The sequence below is a fragment of the Eubalaena glacialis genome, chromosome 4 (genome assembly GCF_028564815.1).
Source record: "Eubalaena glacialis isolate mEubGla1 chromosome 4, mEubGla1.1.hap2.+ XY, whole genome shotgun sequence".
In the NCBI taxonomy this organism is placed as follows: Eukaryota; Metazoa; Chordata; class Mammalia; order Artiodactyla; family Balaenidae; genus Eubalaena; species Eubalaena glacialis.
In genome coordinates, this window is record NC_083719.1 from 52,586,924 (window position 1) to 52,604,349 (window position 17,426).

The 17,426-nt window shown below is 33.2% G+C and overlaps 1 protein-coding gene across 9 annotated transcripts in view; it reads left to right on the forward strand.

Annotated features, from left to right (window-relative positions):
• Positions 1-17,199, forward strand: part of ERBIN (erbb2 interacting protein) — a 109,863-nt gene extending 92,664 nt beyond the window's left edge. For 3 of the 9 annotated variants that reach the window (XM_061189300.1, XM_061189304.1, XM_061189301.1), the window contains 7 exons: positions 1,677-3,225; positions 7,243-7,386; positions 9,988-10,107; positions 12,473-12,682; positions 13,785-13,877; positions 14,372-14,446; positions 15,258-17,199. In XM_061189300.1, coding sequence (XP_061045283.1) covers positions 1,677-3,225; positions 7,243-7,386; positions 9,988-10,107; positions 12,473-12,682; positions 13,785-13,877; positions 14,372-14,446; positions 15,258-15,365 — 2,299 coding nt within the window. In that variant the 3' untranslated portion in view covers positions 15,366-17,199. The remainder of the gene's footprint in view (positions 1-1,676; positions 3,226-7,242; positions 7,387-9,987; positions 10,108-12,472; positions 12,683-13,784; positions 13,878-14,371; positions 14,447-15,257) is intronic. The other 6 variants (XM_061189302.1, XM_061189306.1, XM_061189305.1 and 3 more) reach the window with 6 other exon arrangements.
• The last annotated feature ends 227 nt before the right edge of the window (positions 17,200-17,426 follow it).

Genomic DNA, 17,426 nt, shown 5'->3' on the forward strand with positions numbered 1-17,426 from the left:
ATAGAAATGGTGCAGGCAGTATATGGTTTCTTCCCCACTTTACTACTAATTATTTAGCTTTTATACATTTCCATTTTAAATCAGTCTTTTAAATGGGGGAGAAAAGATTTAAAATATATTCTAATTCTCTTTATTAAAAGGTTGAACAGTTTTATAATATTTCTAGGTATTACAACATAAAGAGCCTGTTTGGAATAATTCAAATTAAAAGGGGTATTTTTAGAGTTAGAAATGCGAAGTCACTTTGGGGGTTATCATTAAAGGGTTCAATCAAATATTTCTGATTAGTGCTGTATTTTTGGTTTAGAGTTAAATTTGTAGGTCAAACTCACTGAAACAAGATTTACTACCTACAGGCTTGAATTTGGGTGAATTTTAAAACAAATTTATTACTAGGGTTCTCAAGAAGTTTTGTTATCAAAGTGAGACTATACCATTTTACCTTCATGTTACTGTATCAGCTAGAGTGCTTGATAGAAAGATTTGGGTTACTACTGAATCTAAAGCTTATTGTATGGATATTGTTAACTAATTTTTAGAGTTAAATAGTTCTTAAATTCCAGGCATATTTAAGTCAAATTCTTCTGTGTATTGATTTGCATTGCTTTAAAAGAAAGATGAATTTTATGTCTCAAATTGAGTTTAACTATTATGTAGTTGTCGTTATGATTAATCATTTATATCCTCTGAATTTGAGGCTAAGATCAGTATGGTAAAATATTAATTTTAAAACCTCTTAGAGGTTAAGATAATGATTAATTTGTCAAATAGTAAAATTTTACTGATATTGTTGGGAAGTAGTTCAGTCTAAGTCTTTTTTTTTGTAATGAAATAAAGGCTAAGAAAGGGATATAGGCACACCTTTTTTGTTGTATTTCTAGTAATATTTTCTGTTACCTAATGGGAAGATCAGTATTAAAGAATTTGTTGAAACGTAACTTGAATATTTACAAAGAGGACACAAATATGTTTTCATATCACCAAATAGAAATAAAATATCTTCTATAATTTTGGAATGGTACATTTTATAAATATTTGCCAAATACAGTGTAGTCACAGAAAAATGATTAGATTTAGTTTCTCTTTTGATCTTTCTTCATATTTTGTAGATCTTTGAGTGATTGTTTAGTTCTTTGTATAATTTCCTTATATATATTTGAATCTAATAATACCTACTTAGTTAATATGATTAACTGATCAATAATGTGAGGTTTCAGAATTATTTGTAAAAATATTCTGTGCTTTTTACTTAACTATTCAACTTACTGGCCTTTTCTCCATGTATGTGCCCATCTTTCAAGCATTTCATGTTTTAACACAGTCATGAAAAGATGCAGCAGTAGAAGAGAATTATTTCATTACATAATAAGCACATTTTTCTTCATTGTTTAGCTCTATTATTGTGATAGATTGACGATATTGATGAAAATTAATCTTATCTATGAATTTTAATTAGTATGCTTTACCTTGTCTCCATTTAATACAAATCTATATTATTTGACTGTTACAATAATATTTTTAAATTACATGCTTGATAATAAATGCCTTTTATCTGTAACTCCCATCAATGCTCTTACCTTTATGTACCTACACATTAATTAATTAGTTGTTAATGTTACCCATTACTAAGAAAACTGGGCTTTATGATGTTTGTGATAAAATTTTCTTTGTTTTAGGCAAGAAGATGAAAATTTTAACAGCCTTTTACAAAATGGAGATATTTTAAATCATTCAACAGAGGAAAAAACCGAGGTTCCTGATAAAAAAGATTTTAACTTACCTGAATATGATTTGAATATTGAAGAGCGATTAGTTCTTATTGAAAAAGGTGTTGACTCAACAGCCACATCTGATGAATCTCACAAATTAGACCATATCAATATGAATCTTAATAAACTTGTAACTAATGATACATTTCAACCAGAGATAGTGGAAAGATCAAAGACAGAGGATACAGTGCTTGAAACAGGCTTTTTAAGCAATAATGCTAAAGGAGAGGCTGAGCACTTGGATAATGGAAACAAGTATCCTACTCTTGAATGCATAAATAAGGTAAATGGACGTTCTGAGGAAACTCCACAGTCTCCTAGGAGGACTGAACCACATGACACCAGTTCTTCTGCTGATGCGGGTCTTTCCAAAAGCACTGAAGATCTCTCCCCTCAGAGAAGTGGGCCAATTGGATCTGTTGTGAAATCTCATAGCATAACTAATATGGAGACTGGCAGGCTAAAAATCTATGACATTCTTAGTGATAATGGACCTCAGCAACCAAGTGCAACAGTTAAAGTAACATCTACTATTGATGGAAAAAATATAGTCAGGAGCAAGTCAGCTACGCTTTTGTATGATCAACCATTGCAAGTATTTACCGGTTCTTCTTCATCTTCTGATTTAATAGCAAGTACAAAGGCAATTTTCAAGTTTGATTCAAATCATAATCCTGAAGAACCAAATATAATAAGAGGCCCCACAACAAGTGGCCCACAGTCCACGCCTCAAATATATGGTCCTCCACAGTATAATATCCAGTACAGTAGCAGTGCTACAGTCAAGGACACTTTGTGGCACTCCAAACAAAATCCCCAAGTAGACCATGTCAGTTTTCCTCCACAGCGCTTTCCTAGATCAGAGAGTACAGAAAATCACAGTTACGCTAAACATTCTGCCAATATGAATTTCTCTAATCATAACAATGTTCGAGCTAATACTGGATACCATTTACATCAGAGACTTGGTCCAGGAAGACATGGGGAAATGTGGGCCATCTCACCAAATGACCGACTCATTCCTGGATCATCACGAGCTACGATTCAGCGACAGAGTAGTGTGTCCTCTACAGCCTCTGTAAATCTTGGTGAGCCAGGTCCCACAAGGCGGGCCCAAGTTCCTGAAGGAGATTATTTATCATACAGAGAGTTACATTCAGTGGGAAGAACTCCTCCAATAATGTCAGGATCACAGAGACCTCTTTCTGCGCGAACATACAGCATTGATGGTCCAAATGCGTCAAGGCCTCAGAGTGCTCGACCCTCTGTTAGTGAAATACCAGAGAGAACTATGTCAGTTAGTGATTTCAATTATTCACGGACTAGTCCTTCAAAAAGACCAGATGCAAGGGTTGGTTCTGAACATTCATTATTAGATCCTCCAGGAAAAAGTAAAGTTCCTCACGATTGGCGAGAACAAGTACTACGACACATTGAGGCCAAAAAGTTAGAAAAGGTAATTAAACATGAATTTTTCATTCTCCTATTTATGAATTTACTAATTTTCCTTTAAGATATTTGGCAGTCTTTGTTTTTGAAACTAGATGAAACAAGATACTCTGAATATATACCTATATTCTAGAAGTTTTTCCTTGGCAGTGAGATTAGAGGTCCAAGTTTAGAATTACCCAGTCTCAAAACAGTTGAGATGTTAATATAAACTTCTTTCCCTTCTCTTACTCCTTAGTGTTTTCTAATGGGCTTACCTTCATTTTATATATTTAGGAGTGTATCTCGTTTAGATTGTGCCATACTACAAATAATACACATATATACATGTTTACCTCTGTTATTTTCTGGCTTCCTGCTCTCATCTATTAATAATTAATTATGTAAATATGTTTACAGAAATAGCAATTTACCATATAGTTAACAGAATAACAAGAAATGTATTGTAAATGTATATCTTTCACCTAAGATTTTTTTCCCCAGTTCATGTTGTATGACTAACACTGTCACTGACTCAGATGGCTTCTGGCATGGCATTTACTCTTGACTTTCCTGAATTGCATTTCTGACCTATTTGAACTCAGGTGTCTGTGGCTCTACTGTAGTGTAGTTTGGAAATAAGCTCATGTTCAGTTTATAACCTTATGTATAGATATTCCTTTTTTGAAAGGAGATAAAATTTTTTTTTAAATTATGCTTAAAACTGATACTTTGGGGCAGTTCTGTGGCCCAAGTATATAAGGCATATTCGTTCTTCAAGATTTAGCTTCATATCTCTCAGTGGATTTTACCCAAGGATTATTTTAACTTTGTTTATTGATACAAGATATTTTTAAAAACAGCTGAATGTATACAACCTCAATTAATAGTTACTTTTTAAAATTTTTTAAGTTTTTAAGCAATCAGTGTCTAAAATGTGATTAATACCTTATGTCAATTCACATTGAACCTCTGTCTGTAATTGTTAGCTCTTTTTAATTCTGTTCTTAGCTTTAAGTAGCTGAGCATTAGGCGACTTCGTTGTCAGCTCTCCATTTTGTTTCGGCTGTAATTCTCTACATACTGTTCAGGCTCTTTAAATTTGTGTGCCTTATCTATGGAATTTGGAAAATTCTTAAGCAAAAGAGTAACATAACTTTTATAAATAAACTTCTGGTGATGGTGTGGAACTGGATTTGAGGAGGAAGAGGCTATAGTCAAGTTGATTGAGTTATGAGGCTGTCTAATGGTTCAGAAAATAAATGGAATGAAAAATATATCAGTGGAATTGAGGCAAAGGAACAAATTCAAGAGGCAGTTCTGAAATAGATTATAAGCGTTTACTTCTGATGGGACTATTCCTGTAATCATTCATTGAGGAAAAGGGATTAAGCTTGAGATTGGTACCTTGAATAACTGTTTTTTGGGACTGCTGTTAACTGGATATTGAAGAGGAATAGCAGGTTTGGAGGAAGAGATAAGTTTGGTTATCATTATATTTTTAGCTGACATCTCAGATGGCTATTCTCCACTACTTTCCTGTCTGACACAGACACGCCTGGACTTTAGTAAATAGGAAGCAAGTAGCAGCCATCTCATTGTTCACTGTATCTCTCTAAATTCTAAACCTCATGTTTAGAATTCACCGTATGATTGCTTAGAGAATGCATGACAGTAGTTTCCCTGTTGTGCTCACTGGTAATTTATAGGTGAGAATCAATTCAGTGAAATTAGGAAAAGCCTTTTGAGGACACAGGGGAACAAGATTTAGACTGTGATGGAAGATCTCTATTTGCTCCTCTGCATCTCCTCCTCTCTCCCGTAAACATGATTCTAATGGCGTGGTAGACATTTGAAAATTTTCCTCAGGGGATTTCACAATGCCTGCCCTACCTCTAGAGGAAAAGTTGCTACTTTGCCCAGCTGAGGAGTTTAGTAGTAACACAGAAAGAGATAAGTTATTGAAGCTTACTTGGTTTTTTTTTAACCTTGTAGTAGTAACCCCTCCTTCCCAACCGCTGCAGCAAACTGTACCTGGAACACAAATGTATAAAATAAATCCCACCTCAGAAATCTCGAGACTTATTTAATTAAACTAATCCACAGAGATTGAAAAGGAATAAAAATTTATTTCAAAATTAAAATTATTTCTAATATCAGCATTTGCCAATATTCCTTATTATATTAAAAACTGATAAGAAGCACTCAACCAGAATATGATTAACAAAACATGATGATTTCCATGTTCACTTGCTATTATACAGCTATTAGCATGTAGTGAAAAACAGTGCCCAGGACATTTGCCCAGCACTTAATTGAGCTTTGCACAATGTGTTGATGTTGTGACAGAGTGCAGTTTTATGTGGCTGTCTCTGTACAAGCCTGAATTCAAAGTCAGACCTATTCCAAACTTTAGCCTTCTTACTCAGTGAAATATTTACAAAAACCTCATGTATGTTCAAAGATGACAGCAAAGGCTTTGTTCCAAGATCAACATATTATTAAAAAGGGTCAATCAGACCACTCAAGTTGACACGTTAAAACTGTGTGTAACACGTGAGGGTGTGTTGTTGAAATGTTTCTCTGTGTGTGTGGTTATGTGTATAATTTATTTTTACATTCTAATCAGGTGTTTGGGGAACCTCTGAACTGCGTCTGCCAAATCCTTATTCTTTGTGAGATGGTTTGGGAAAGTACAGGCCTGGCCTGTTAAATTCAGCTTTTTTCTTTAGTCTTTACTTCAGAATCCACAAAATAACTAAACGTGTACATTGTAATTTTACAGATTCTTTTCGTTCTGGAATGTCACGTTAATGTTTCTTGGTATTAGAGATCAACTTCATAATCTGGAGAAAATCTGTATTTCCTAAGAGTAATACAGAAATGCTTATTATATATGTCATAACATATATATAAATGCTTGTTGTAAATGTTATAACAAGTATTTGTGGATTTGTGGATTTCTTACTAATAAGTCATGCCCAAAATATGGTTTCTCTCGGTTTGACCATCAGACCCTTAAAGTTTAGGGACATGACTAAAAGCATCCACATGTGAAAGAACAGTAGTTAACTCTGGGAATAAACAAGCAGGAACAATGAGAATCAGGCAGTGCTTTTATTGAAGTACATTTCTCAGGCAGCTCTGGGATTGGCAATTAGGCATTTATAGTAAACTCAGTCGTGGAAGGATTCCATCAGTGAAACTTGAAGGGTTCTTCAAGTTTAAGCAGCAAAGCCACTACTAACTACTAAAATATAATAATCTTTAATATCTATCTATTTGAAAATAACTTTTTTTCTATGGGAAAAAAAGTTTTACATGTGCATTTTCTAGATTTATTGAAATTTTTTTCCTGGTAATTGTAAAGCAGTAGGAGCCTTTTAAATGTTATATCCTAAAACTCTCTGTGTATGTTAAACTTTTCTCTGATGTTAAGACATTTTCCTAAATGTGGAAGATAATTTTTATTAGAAATTGCAATAGCCAAGAGCCAGGTATTTTTTTTTTGCAAATATATTTTGTGCTGTATTATGTATGTCTAAACTCTCCATTTACTTAATAAGACAGAATTAATTTCTATAAAATGAAGCAGACTCTCTAGAAACCCATTTTGACTTAGAAATAACTGAATGTTGGTAAAGTTTGTCTTTATAAAGAAATTAGTTTGTGTTCTGTGTGTATACGTACAGATATATCTGGGTATAACATCAATTCCTATCTTCCGACAACCTTCTAATAAGATATGTTAGGAGTAAAAGAAATAATAGCATTATAAAAGCAGCTGTATGTTTGCACTTTCTTTTTTGGTGTTTAAACACGTGAATGGTTGGGTTTACGTATAATTTATGTGTGTACGTGTATGTTTTCATGTAAATATATGGTAAATAGTGCCAATTTCTTTCAGTGGCACTGAAAATTCAGTGTTGCCTGATATTTCTGCATGGTATTGGGGTTACTTGTATATATGTCTATGTACATAACATGTCTTGTGAATTTTGCATGCTACACTAATCTCTGTTAAATCTATCCCCTCTTTATTCAGAGCATGCTGTCAAGGTCCTTTAATTCCAATTTTACTGCTGTAAGCCACTTTCACTATGGCAGCTCTAGGGATCTGCATGGCAGCCAAGGCAGTCTTGCCTTGAGTATTGCAGACGGAAGAGGTTCTGGTGGGCACATTTTTCGAGTGAGTACCTGTAGTAGATCAGTACCTTTAGTACATAGAAGAGGAAGAAAACCCACATTTTAATGTTTTAACAATTCTAGAACATAATTTTGTGCTGTGGGTTAAATATCTTGTTTACCTCCCAGTTCTTCCATGGCTTAGTTCTAAAACTCTGCAAAGCTGATTTAGTTTTTATCTCTTAAGTTTCTGTGGTCATAACTAAGGATGTAGTCAGCTCTTATATAAAAAGGGGTGAGCGATAGGAATCTAAGAGGTTTTTTAAAAAATTCTTTTTCTTCGCAGTGCTTTCTCTTAGAATTAGCTTCCTCTCCCTAACTCAAGGTTTTAAGGCTATGGCATGTGTAATACACAGAGGGGTTGTGGGAAAGAATAATTTTCACTTTAGTGATTGAGGGTTGGCAAATAAATACTTGGAACTAAGTTTAATCATAATTTGCAGAATATGATTAAATGTGAGCCTGGAGAAATTGCATTAAGTACCAGTGAAAAGGCAAAACCCAAATCCTTTATTACCCACGTAATCATTAGTGGGGAAGAAGAAAGGTTTATTCTTTTAATGAAAGTTAAGGGTAGGGGATAAGAATGACAGAAAAGGAGAAAGAACAGAACAACTCTGCGTGTCTGTTTTAAGATTTTTCTTTCCGTGACAACTTGAGGTGGTACTCTTGTTGTCGTGTAAGGTGTTGAGGTGGTACTTTTCTTTCCGTGACAACTTGGCCTCTAAGTGGATATTTCCTCTGCCCCTCTTCCTCCATCCTGAAAAGACCTTTCTCCCTTTGTAAAGCCGTATTCTCTCCCCCATAGTTTTATTTCCATAGTGACCCTGCTTCTGGGTCCTTTGCTTTTTCCTGAGTGTCTCCTTCCCCACCACCCCCAATCTCCTACTACTTTTTAATATACTCCTGGCTTAACTCTGTTGTATTCTAGGATAGGAGCAGTATCCTCGATTCACTTTGTTCTGGCTGGGCCTCACCCATCTTGCTCTGCCTTCTGTCACCTGCCACCACCTGGTTTCTGTGTTACATAATAGTGGCAACAATCGTTTTGTAACTTAGCAGTTTGAAACAGAGAGGAGATGATGGCAAGTAAGCCCTGCATTTCTGGCACTCATTCCAGCTGAAGCCATGGGGTAAAGACCGGGGGCTTTTATTAACTCAGGTATAATCTTTATAGTCATGTGGAACAATTGTTCTTTACAAATTCTTGAACAGTAATATCTTTTGCTTGTTTTTATTCAAGTCAGAGTCTTTGAGTCTGTTGCATTTAACTTTTTCATCCATAATGCACTTGTTCATTTAAAGACATAGTCGTACATTCACGCTTGAGTTTAAACTTCAAGCTGTGAGCTGAGTTGATTATTATGCATTCTGAAAGCACATCTCAAAAACGGAAAAGGAAAATAAAGTATTCATTGTATAAATAAACAAAATTAGATCAAACTACATCTAAAAATGCTAAGCCATGGTTTGAACTAGCAACAAACGGCACATGATAGCTTTGTTGCAGATATGGTTCCTAAGACTCAATTATAAACCCTTAGATTTACATGTATCCTGTGGCATATCATAATGAACTGGATTTCAGACTATTTTTTTTCGACATGATGATGTAGTTTGCATATATGTGTTGCCAGCCATACACTGTTTTGAAGGTAACAATACTGCTATTTATCACAATCTCTGTAGTTTTCTAAAATATAGCTAGATGTGTTTAGAACTAAATTAAGATGAAAAATAAGCATCTTGCTTCCCAGCATATTTATAAGAAATACTCAGAGATAATGAGATATTGAGTCTGTTTTTTCTCTAAAGGTATCAGTGAGATAAACTATAATGTAAGGATGTTATTTGATGTATAAAAATATGAACTCTAATTAATAAAATTTAAAAGCATTTCATCAGAGCAGTGCTTCTGAAAATACTGAGCTAATATTAGTATGATAGAATTAGGCTAAAGCAAGTTTTATAAGACTATATGTTTATTGATATTGCTCATCATTAATAAGGAAATCCTGGGTGATACTGTGCTGTTTGAAAAAACAGCAGTTAATTTTTTTACCAAAAAACTTTGCTGTGCTCAACAGGAGTGCATATATTTTAGTTGCTCTTACAATTTGGGACTCTTAACTTGGATTAATAACTAAATTTATTGCTCAAAGTGTTAAAAGCTAGGTATTACTGTAAATAAAACAAAGTATTATAAAGGAATATCTTAACAGTATATATTCATATGTACTTTTCACACATTATACGAACAAACATTTTGCCATGTAACTTTGAAAGACTGTTAAAGGTACTAATATTTTTTCCAGTTTTATTGTGATATAACTGACATATAACATTATATTAGTTCAAGGTATACATAATGATGGTTTGATATATGTATGTATTACAAAGTGATTACCACAATAATAAATAAATAAATCTAGTTAACACCCATTATAAAGGTGCTAATATCGATGGTAGTTATGATGGTAATATTTGATTTGGTTCTTCATCTTTCCATTGTCTAGCAGTATCTCCTTTCAAGTGTCATCATCATTTTGGTTTCACATCTTAAAGATCATTATTTGTTTATTTTTTATTTCCCCCTCATTTGAAGCATCCCCAGACATCCTGTGCAGGAGATCCTTGTCAAGATGATATATTCATTTCAGGACAGCAGAACTACCCATCAGCTACACTTAGTCACAAAGATGTTCTTCCAGACAGCTTGATGAAAGTAGGTGCTCAGGGAATGAAGTAGTATCTGTGAGCTTACTGTGTTTTACAGCTTTTGAACTAGAAATATCATATATGCTTTAACGCTGAAAATGCTTTTTTGAGGACCTTTACCTCTTGATTAGTAAGGTTTTTTTTTTTTAATAATTGAGAAATATGAAATAAAATTTCTGCTGTTTCTTAGTTTATTCCATGATTTCTTCCATACTGAAGAATCATTTTGTTATCTTTGGATTTCTGTAGTATCTCCTACTTTTTGGCATTCCTGATAGTAAAACTCTTTGGAGAGTTAAATATGAACCTGTCTTAAATTCTTCATTGGAGGATGAAGGCATTTTAACATACTTTAAATGTAATTAGAAATCACCTTGAAAGACTTTTGTATATGGTAGAATAGATGATGGTTGTATTCTTACTACTTTTATAACTAAAGCATCACTCATTTAGACAGTTTACTTTTTTGTCACCAATGCTGGATAGATAATTTTAGTATTTTCCTCAGCTGTTCTTCATCTTAACTAAGCCCATATCCCTAGTATAACCAGTTATAATTGTGAAGCATAGTTATGTATTATATAAGCTTTTACATTGTTCTTGAGAGTAGGAATCCAGCCATATAAGTTTGTACGTATTTATTTATTTAACCCTTTTTTTGTTGTTTTTCTTTTAATTGCTGTCGAGTTTCTTTTTCTGCTATCCAGTTTCTTTTTTCTTTTTAATATCCATTTTATGGTTTGGGTTACTGAGTTCGTTTTATGTTTTTTATTCTCCTGAGTTATCTGCTAATCATAGCTTAGTATATTCTATGGCTGTGTTTAACACTGATGTAGAATGTGTTCTACACATTCAGGTATGTCCAAGTTCTAGGTGTCAGGGAGTCTTAAGAATGGGTCAGAAGTAGTTATTGTCTGGAGTGTTCTCCCCAGGAGAAGGGTATTAAATCTGCATGTAGGAATAAATTGTGCTAACATGAAGAAAAGCAAGTGCTGTCTACAGAGTTGTGCAAAAGTAATAAAATAACTGCACAACTCTTTAAGTACTCCTAGGTGGATTAATTGCTTCAAATCTACAGTGATCAAGTGGGAAACAACCACAGTTTTTTTTAAAAAGAGATAATATAACACCTCTTCTCTCCAACCAACATAAAATTTGTGAGAGAATAATATCTTTGTGCCCTGTCATGAAACACCCATGTATGTTCCCAGGCTTCAGAATTAACTAAATTCTCAAGTATAATACAGTGAAAAAGAGAACTTTTTTTTTAAGTAAAAATATTACTCACCAAAACCAAACTTTGTATTCCTCAGCAAGATGAACATAAGAAGATACATAGTTCTGAAACTATTGCCATAGTGTTTTCCCAAACTTTTCTACTTTGGATAATTTTAGGGAAATGGGACTCAAATCATCACAGTTTTTCTGTAATTTCCATGTGGGTTAATAGTTAACAATGAAGTTTTAAATGACTGAATCGCTTAAATGTACTTATTTCCTCTTCTACACAAAAATTTCTTTATATGCAAATATTGTAATGTAAATATAACTTCTTATTTTTCAGATAGATTCCTCACACTAACAGAGTAAGCTATTATCACATTTCCATAAAGGTTATTTTTAAGTCTAAAAAACAAGAGACTTTAAGGCAAAGATATTTCTTTAACAGCAACAGAATAATCTGGAGTTTTTTGTTTAGCTTGTGAAAAGCAAAATAAAATGTCAAGGTTTAATTTTTGTGATTAACATTCTATGGAATTAATACTTAGAGAGTTAAAAAATTCCTAGCTTGATACACACACACACACACACACACACGAGGAATAAATCAATTTTCTACTGCATAGCTAGATTGGCTTTTTAATTCTGGAGAGGAAGGAATAGGGGTAGAAGAATATACTCAGATTATGAAAAACTTCTACCACAAAACTACTTATACTTTCATTCTGAAGAAAAGCATCAGCAAATGCATCTTTTGAGTATATGTGAGAGATTAAGTATAGTATGGGAAGAGATGCCCTTTTAATGGGCTTACTTAAATTTTAAAATTTGACATACTGTTTACCATTTTAACATTGGGTTAAGCTTACAGAAAAGCAAATAATTTTAAATGTAGATATGATGTACTTTAATTAGAAACTTTTTAAAGAGTGAATCTATCAGCGAGCACTCAGGCAAGCTTAGAATTAAGACATTAACAGGTTTTTTTCTTTTAAAAGTGTAAAATTAGAAAAAATGGCACACATGGCATGATACTGTGTGATTTAGAATGTTAAACTCTAGTGCTTTTGTATTGCTCCAAGAAGAAAATCCAAATATTTGTAACAAGGCATTATTATTGGTCATTTTAAGAGACTTCATGTTTTTCTTAGATGCCTTTGAGTAATGGACAGATGGGCCAGCCTCTCAGGCCTCAGGCAAATTATAGTCAAATACATCACCCCCTTCCTCAGGCATCTGTGGCAAGGCATCCCTCTAGAGAACAACTAATTGATTACTTGATGCTGAAAGTGGCCCACCAGCCTCCATACACACAGCCCCATTGTTCTCCTAGACAAGGCCATGAACTGGCAAGGCAAGAGGTAAGAATGATCAAGAATATTTGGAATATGAGACTAAGCTTTTAATGTATTTTATAGGTTATTTAATTATAACAATAAATCCATACAGAATTTTAACATAGTTTTTACTGTTTTGTTTAATGGCTTGGTTTCATGTTAAGTTTATAAGGTATTAAACTTTGTGGTTTAACTTGACTGTATGATCCCCCCTGTTCTGATAAATTGACATAGGATAGTATTGAGGGCATGATTTTTTTTTTTTTCCTAAGGTGGTTGTTTTTCCAAAACTGGTTGATGATGATACTCCGGTAATCAGACCTTCTTCAGGAATAAAAACAGTAGACCATTAAACTTGAATGGCATATTATAGTTTGCTAATTGTTATTTGATAGTTAGCTTTTGAAACTGGACTATAGTCTCCAAACTACTTTGCGAATTAAATCTTACAAAGTACATAAAATGTCAACAGTCATATATTCATGTATTTTGATAGTTTATTAATAAAATAATATTATTAGAAACTTAGAGAACAAATGCTTCATTCATTTTGTTTTGGTCTCTGGGGAAAGGGAGTGTTTTATAACAGAAGTTTAGTTCTTGCATCTTTTTCTATAGCTTGGTTGTAAAAAATAGTATCGATTGATCATCAATCCCGACTCCTTTGAAGCATATAAACAGATTTAGGAAATGAGTTAATATCCAACAACCACCCAGGGATCTTTTAGATGTCTTATGAAACGTCCAGTAGTCAGAAATACTATGTAATTTAGATGTTCTACAAATGGAAACTGATAATAAAATACATGTTTTGTGTGTATGCTCTATGTCATTAAAGTCCGTGCTGTCCAAAATATATAAAGTCAACATTAATTGGTTGCATATCCTCATAAGATAGCAATAGATTAATTTAGGAGCTATGCTTTATAATCCCAGCTGTGCCTTTAACTCACTAACTCATTAACATAATATTTCACGTTGTAGTTTCATTTCATCTGCCCAAATACTTATTTTAGGTGAATTCTTACATATTTATGTTTTCTTGAACTTAATTTACCAGTGTGGTTATTATTGTATTGTAGCTTTTTCTGTTATTAGTAATAAGTTTATTTTCATATTAACTCAGATTCGAGTGAGAGTTGACAAGGATCCAGAACTTGGATTTAGCATATCAGGAGGGGTTGGGGGAAGAGGAAACCCATTCAGACCTGATGACGATGTGAGTTTTGTTTATATATCCTTGAAATGCCCATTAATTTTTATTCACAAAATGAGTACCTTTTATGCATAAGTAAAAATCTAACATATTTATATAAGATCTAGACAGACATCACCTTGTGATTTCCCTCTGTATTCAGTTTTTTGTTTTGAAACGTGATCAGCTCAAATTAATTGTTTGAGGACTACAAATTTAACCAAAAATTTTTAATGTTCATTATATTGTGAAGTGATTTTTTAATTGTTAATACTTTTCTTCACATCTGTAGAAGTAACTTTTTTTTTAATCACTTTAATAAAAATCACTAAAGTAAGAATTACCAGAAGCACAAATAACATAGCATGGTCACAATATTATTCAGAGGAGATAGGGAGAAAACTTGGACCACAATTCAAATATTTGCATACTATTAAAAAAAAGATTGCTCCTTGGTACTCTTTTATTTATGCATACTGCTTTCCATCAAATAATTATCTTTTTTGTTGTTATTAAAGGGTATATTTGTAACAAGGGTACAGCCTGAAGGACCAGCATCAAAATTATTGCAACCAGGTGATAAAATTATTCAGGTAACTAAGATACATTTTTTTATTACTTTTTGTTATATAACACCTGCCCTCCTCATCAAGGGATTATAAATGCCAGATTTGAAAGTAAGCATTTTATGAAGTTTTCTTTAAATACTTGTGGATGAAAACAGTGGCATTTCTTATAGGCTGCTCTCCAGTGCTTTCATAGCTTAAAATATTTCCACCTTGTACCTTGGAAGATCATACTGATATTTTTAAATAAACCTTAGCATTTTTTTGAATATATCTTAGCCTTTTGTTTAAGTTTACGAATGTTAACTTCTTCTAAAATAAGATGATGAAAGAATCTCCTCTGTGTGTTACGAGAATTAAAGGATTTAATTCACAAGAAGCACTTAGAACTGTGTGTCTCATGTATAGTAAAACATCATTAAATGTTTAGCCTAAATTATAAGAAGTGTAGTGTCCTTGATCTGGTGGCTCCTAGGCAATGGGAAGACTAGGCCTTGACCTCTACTACCCTTGCAGCTTGGTGACCTCAGTTGCACCTTAGTGTATACACACAACACCATGTCTGACACTGTCTTAGACAAGTGCTTCCTAATGTCGGGTTGCTACGTAAGAATCATCTGAAAACGTGGGCAAGATACAGGTTCCTGGGTCCCACCTTCAGAGATTTTATTTCCATAGAGATGGCCCTGGGTAGGGCCCAGGAGTCTAGATGTTGTTTTAAATTGCCAAAGTGATTCTTATTTTCTGCCAGGTTTGTGACCTGGCAGAAATTTAAATGCACAAATGCAAATACATGACTATGAAATTTTTTTTTAAGCTTTTTTCTTCTTTCTTCTAGGCTAATGGCTACAGTTTTATCAATATTGAACATGGACAAGCAGTATCCTTGCTAAAAACTTTCCAGAACACAGTAGAACTCATCATTGTACGAGAGGTTTCCTCATAAGAGCTGTGGACTAAAAAATGGAGAGACAGCAAGATTTATTGGAAGATACTTGCAGGGGAAATTAATATTTTGACTATTTTTATATATAAAGAACTCAAATATGTTCAAATTTGTACATTAATGAAATAATGGAATTTGTGGTTAGAGGGAAAGAACCACTGTACAGTATATAGGGGAGACTGTTGAATTCATACCATATAAAACTTTTAGGTTTTTAAACATAGCAGTCAAGGCTACAAAAACAAATGTATGTTGTTTTTGTATAGAGTGTAGGTTTATTTTTGGATTTCATACACATGATTGAACTCTGTGCAAGGCTCTAGTTAGCCTTGATTGTAGCCCAGAGACAGATGGCAGAGCTATCTATCTCATAGCTTTTATGCCCTTATTTTTATTCAACTGGTATTAATGTTTTTCTGCTGAAACTTTTTTTTATGTGGGCAAGAGATTTGAAGTGTTGGCTTTTGCTATGTGCATATTGAATTGAAGAGTGAGTAGGTGAAGGTGGTGCTGGTGGGTTCACTTTCCAAGGCCAGATTAAAACAGTTATTTCCTATAAAAATCTGGAAGCAAAGAATGAAAAAAACAGCTGTTAATGTGTTTTTATTAATAGAATAATGCAATAAAAAATGTGATGTCTTTTTAAAGAAATAAAAAAGACAATAATTGCATTTTATGAGCTCTTCAGGATCTGTTCTTGTCATAGCCATTACTCTACATTTGCTACTAGTGAATCAAGTTTCAATTTTTTAGTCACAGGAAATTTTTAGCTCTTCTGTAGATGCATGTCCATGCATTTTCTTTCCTTCTTTTTGTTTTTTTCTTTTTGGTCCATGCATTTTCCGTGATGCAGCAATTCCTTGATTTTTTGCAAATGGTGGTACTTGCGATCTGTTTTATAATTAGTACTCCATTTTAATCTTAATTTATAATTTTTATTTTAAGCAACAAATGAAACTGAAATGGCCAGTTTTAAGATTGTGTTGCTGTAACACAAAATGTAAGAAGATTTAGGAAAGCCTCTTGATTTTGTTTGGCCTCAACATTGCCTTGGTAAAGTAAAAGGAAACAGTACGCATGGAGCTAGGAAACCAAAGCAAGTTTGTGAAACTGGCGCAGTGATAGAGAATTGCTGTGGAGAGTTGTAGAGCAAAGGGATGGGTCCTTGAGGCCTACCAGTGTGTAATGGTGTTCAGATAAAGGGCTGTTCCTACAGGTAACATTAAATGTGAACTCGACACTTCAGAGTCTTTAAAGGGTTTCTAAGTGTATCAGTGTAATAGTGTCTTACCACCAACTGCCTTTGTTCCTCGTTAGTGTAACAATTATTTGATAGAGGTTTATTAATTTTGTTCAGACCATTAATTTTGTTTTTGTTCTGTCTATGTAATCAAATAAAATTTGAGTGACATGCAATGGTAAGAATTAATGCATGGTTATTTGGACCAGAAAAAAGTGCCATAGAAGACCAATAACTGTTTTTAGTCGAGGCTAGTCCGAGCGTTTCATTAGAGCAATATTCAGTTATTGCAATTCATTTTTAATTACTAAGAAATATAATTTTGGAATTTTGAATCTGTTATGCTTTGTTCTTCAACCTTGTTTTAAGGTTAAGTCTTCTATAACACTAGCGAAAACAGCAATCTACATTATTTTTGCAAAAGTGAGTTAGACTCGTTTGTTTCTTGCTAGTCAGAGTAAATAGGCAGTACTTTTAAAAAGATGTGGACTCCAATACTGCACTTCTTTCAAGATGTTATCAATTGGTTATTGTACTGTATAGTTTTAATAATATTGATTGAAGCCCTTTAACAACTCTTTGTAAATTTTAACTCATTTTAGTTGATTTTCAGTACTATTTACATAGGAATTGATTTTTATGGATATAGTAGAAAAAATGTGCTGTATTTTGATAAAATTCATTTATTGTATGTGTGTTGTAATCTCTTTAAAAAATGACAAACAGCTTCTTTAAGACAAGCCTTGGTGTTCCCTTTATTCATAGTTTATTTTAAAATATTAATTTTGGCATTCTAAAATTACTCCAATCATTTTTTATTG